This window comes from Nicotiana tomentosiformis, chromosome 8 (genome assembly GCF_000390325.3).
Source record: "Nicotiana tomentosiformis chromosome 8, ASM39032v3, whole genome shotgun sequence".
In the NCBI taxonomy this organism is placed as follows: domain Eukaryota; kingdom Viridiplantae; phylum Streptophyta; class Magnoliopsida; order Solanales; family Solanaceae; genus Nicotiana; species Nicotiana tomentosiformis.
In genome coordinates, this window is record NC_090819.1 from 124,723,838 (window position 1) to 124,728,649 (window position 4,812).

Here is a 4,812-nt window from a genome sequence, read left to right on the forward strand (position 1 = left end):
ATAGGCTGTGTCTGAGGTCAAAGTTCTTCATTTGCCTCTTGATGGCACGTCCACACATTGTTGCATTTAGTTACCGCGGTCACATCTACTACCTGAGTCTGAAGAACAAGAACTGAACATGGGATTTTCAGCAAAACCAAAACGGAGTGGAATTTTGGAGTGAATATGTTAACTGTTTTGAAATACCATTCAATAGATCATTGTAGGAGATCATTTAAGTGTAAATTAACTTTTGGCTCAGCATTAGACCAATTATCTGTCCAGCATAATGAGGCTACTTTTGACTTCCGAATCTACCATTAAAATATGACTTGCAAATTTCTGTCAAAATAAGTGCTTTGAGGTACCTTAATCTGGATATAACTAAACAATGACTGTGAACAGAATGTAGCTTTAAGCCAAAAACTGAACGAACTTTCATCAAATTAATAGGATCTATTCAAGAGTAAATTTCTGATCTTACAAGAAAAGGGAAACAAAAACCTTTCCCTCTACATCAAAATTTATGAGTTCCAAAACTACCTAAGAACAAAGGCAGTACAAACATTTCTGTCCTGCAACTTCTCTCAATCAGCTTTTTCTTAGCAAGCAAGAAGCTGTTCTGCACATCACTGATTTTAAGAGTGAACAACTCTGCTCATGCAAGAAAGCACGACAGTGTGGAAAGAATTTCATTTCTTCAGAAAAAAATTCCTACTAATGTAGTCATAAATAAATAAGAAAAAAGGAACACTACACAGAGGATGTATCAACAAAAACCTCATTTAGAACATCATCCTCACTATTTGCCAAGGAAAAAAGCTCAGCATCTTTATCTTCATCATTAGAACAATCCCTCCTCTGAAGCTTTGAATGAGCAGCAACAAATATCAACTTTTGCGCCTTGTCCATACCCACTCTTGAATGGGAATGAGCATTCGCCCATCTCAAGAAAGACCAGTTGCACTTATAACCACATGAACTTGCACGAAGGAAGATTAGCCTAACTGCCACCTTGCCAAGTGACTTAAATTCAGTTAGGTAAGTTTCCCACACAAGTCTGCTACTTTGTGGATTTGCAATTTTCATCTTTCCAGAGCTGGCATCCCTTTGTTTCAATTGTACAGCTTGAGCATACACAGGATCAAGTCCTTCAGTTCTCCATTTCATAAGCTCCATTAACGCAATGTGAGCCTCTTCCCTAGAGACAAGGCGGGTTATGAGCTTGTCCACGTCTTTCTCTTGCTCTGGTGTCAGACATTTAAATGGAGGCAAGTACTTGCCACTATTGTCCCTAATCAGATAGAGAGGGTCAAGTATAAAGGCAGCAGCCCAAGCAGGATGATAGTTCTTGTTGAATCTCCTTTCAATCACCTTCTCTACTGGTCCCTCGACAATGTGAAACTTCGAACACCAATCCTTCACTTTCACCCTAAGCTCCTCCCAAAGAGGAAGGCACTGCCCTATACGCGGCTTCTCTGTCTGGATATCCTGTGCCATTGTCTTAATCAGTTTTACCAGTGAATGAACTGCTTCAAGTTCATTCCAAAAATGTGGACTCCTCATCATCTCTTCGATATCTCTAGCAATTTGCTCCTCCATAGACAATATCTTATAGGATTCATCCAACAATACTAATTGAAGTGCACGTGCTGAGCTCAGTATATCCTCCACTAATGTGTACACAGGTTCAAAATCTGATCTTTCATAACTACGCAATGGTACTCTCAGTAAACTAGCATGTCCATACTCCTGCAATTGATACTTGTGAAAACTATTCCGAACTTGAGACTTGTTATTAACAAAATTCGCAAGCTTTAGACAATTCCCAGTTACATTCTTTAACAAAGGAAGCTCCTTACCGAAATCCTTAACCAAACTATTAAACGCTTGATACTGACAAGAAAGGTTAACCATCCAATGATGCTGATTCTCTAAGTTCCTCAAAGCCTTGGCCTTAAACTTATCTGCCACTATACCTACACATTGGTGCAAACTGTTGCCGCAAATTTCAGAAATGGTCTCCATAAAAATCTCCTCTGCATACTTAGAATGCACGTATCCACTAGTGAACACTGCCCTTCTAAACACGCCGGTCCCATTGGGAAGATTCACAGACAAATTAACCAAATTCTCATCACCATAATTCTTCGACTTCCAACCATCAGATGCAATCTGAAAGAACATAGCATCACGAATCTTCACCTCGGATTCAGCCTTTGCTTCCTCATACTTAGCATCCAATCTTGAACCCACAAAATCTCTCCTTGAGAGTGGCGGCAAACCAACTTGGTTTAAGAAAGATTTAAACTTTGGATGCTCAAGACTCGAAAACGAGACAGACCCGCAACATTCATAGACCCAATCAGCAAGATAATCAAGTGCAGAATCAATTTGGGATTTGCTTAATGTTGGGCCAGGTGATGCTTTTGGACTCTTTAGCTTTTTCACACTATCTTCTAACATAGCTAAAGCACCTAAATCCTCTTTACCACCTGACAACATCAAATGCTGATGTGCATACACACCACCACCACTACCAACTGTACAACCACCACTGCCTGCCGTACAACCACCACTGCCACCAGTAGCAGTAACAATTGTAGTAGCCATTGAAACAACAGGGGAATAGGCTAAGTCAACCGCAAATCTAGAGGGATCAACAATTGCTAAAGGTGGAACTTGGTATGACGTCGTAGTCACACTCCCCCCACCCCCACTGGAACTACCCCCACGTACCACACCTCCACCACCACCAGAAGAGCTCCGTTTACGGTGATTTTGCTGAGTTGGTGACGGAGTTAAAGTGACGTTAGTAGTAGTTGGTGGCACAGAAGAAATGGGCTTTGCAACAGAGTTGCTGAAATTAGGACAAGTCCCTCTTTTGAGATGTTCAGAGGCAGTTCTTGAAGGGTTTGAAGCAGAAAAAACGGCGTCGCATAAAGAACAACGGAGTTTAACAGCTTTAGGAAGTCCAGTATCAGAATTATGGACCAAAATAGGCTCAAGGTGAGCCCAATACCAAGCCCCTTTCCCTTTTACAGCTTTTGTCCGTACCATCACAAGCCCTTCGTACCTCTTGTGCACTGCCTTAGCATTAAGCTCGTCGACCGAGCCTCCGCCGCCGCCGACGGTGGAGTCCACGGTGGCTAAAGTAGTGGTTGTATTTGGTGTAGCAGCCATTTCGTTAAAATACCAGAAAAGCCCCTATAATTACTGACGTATGATGTATTAAAATGCAAAGGACGTGGCTTTATGTAAATTTGATGTTTTTAAGGGACATTTTTTTGGGCAGGCATTATTTTTAGCCGGGAAATGTAGCCGGCAAAGGAGGGAAAGTGGGTGACGGCTGGTGGTCCATTATATAGAGAAAAAGTGTTTTGGACTGTAGTGGTCCTCTAAAGACTCTTTATGTGGTTTTTGACACGTTTTTTAAATTTTTTTTGGCTGTGTTGGGAGGAAATTTCGAGCAGTTTCTATAGAGAGATACAAAAAAAGTTCCGGGCCGGAGTTTCGCCGGAAACGGTGCCGGATAAAAAGAAGAAGAAGAAGAAGAAGAGAGAGAGAGAGAGTGGTGTAGTTGAGAATTGAGAGTAGGCTTTGGTCTTAACACATAGGCGCCTGTTTACTGTTTGTTTGACGAATGGAACCTTCCTATGTTCTAACACTTGCCCTCAATATCAGGCCGCTAAATAGTTTGGTTTGGTACCTTTTCGTCAATATACATATTTTATACCAAGTGAAACAAAATAGTTCTCCTAATACCCTTTTAGTCCTGATTTATTTGATATATTATGCCTATATATATATGGACAGTTAATCTGACTAATTCTTTAACTAAATCAAAAAAAGTTATGAAACTTTAAATAATCAACTCTAATCTGGTTAATTTTGCCTATAAATCATTAACTAGACTGTTTGATTTCATGAAACAGGTCAATGGAAATAATTTTTTTTCTCATTTGTCTTAAAGAAATTGACGCCGGTGAAAACTAGACTTTGTCTTAAAACAGAATTAAAACTGGATGTTGAATATTTTCACGTATAATTTGTTTATTAACATGCATGCTGGCATTTTCCTAATGTGTTATCACACTTTATTACTCTTTCCAGAGACGGATCCGGTGTAAGAGTTATGGGTTCAATTGAACTCATAACTTTCGATGCGGAATAGAAATTTATATGTAAAAATTTATTAAAATTACAAAAATAATAGATTTGAACTCATAACTTTAAATATATAATGGGTTCAATGTTAAAAATCTTAAAAATTGAACTTATAGAATTTAAAATCTGGATCCGCCTCGAACTCTTTCAGTTATGTTATTATCATGAAATTCTTTCGCATATTTAACATAAAGGTTGTGTGACTCATTGTTTACTTATTCTTTATATATATTATACAATAGACGTGAATTAAATGTGACAACGTATATTTAGCTTATAACTTGAAAAAATGTTGCATTTCTCAGTAAATTTATCAAGTCTGAAATTACTACCAATATTTGATGACTATCAAAGACAATTTGATTGCCTTTTTTCCATCACAAAATCACAATTGGACTACCAATTGACTTAGTAGTTTGCGTTCATAAACGCTAATGTTTTCTGAATAAACCTCACGAAGGTCGAATTTACATCCATCTTAATTTTTGTAAAATATATAGACATGTCAAACCAATTTTTGACACACCAACTCAAAAAATAATTACTAAAAAATTTTAAATTCCAATTGAAGCTTCAAATGGATCTTTAATGATAGTTCTCCTCAAAATAAAGATAGAAGTTAATTAGTCAAACGAGTCTTTGACGTAAGAAAACAAATATGGAGAA

General features: G+C 38.2%; 1 protein-coding gene across 1 annotated transcript; it reads right to left on the reverse strand.

The window, feature by feature from the left end:
• Positions 1-415: 415 nt before the first annotated feature.
• On the reverse strand, positions 416-3,642 carry LOC104115592 (uncharacterized). Its single transcript, XM_009626262.4, has one exon. It carries the CDS (start codon positions 3,160-3,162, stop codon positions 733-735), a length of 2,430 nt encoding a protein of 809 aa, XP_009624557.1. The 5' UTR covers positions 3,163-3,642; the 3' UTR covers positions 416-732.
• Between the last annotated feature and the right edge of the window lie 1,170 nt (positions 3,643-4,812).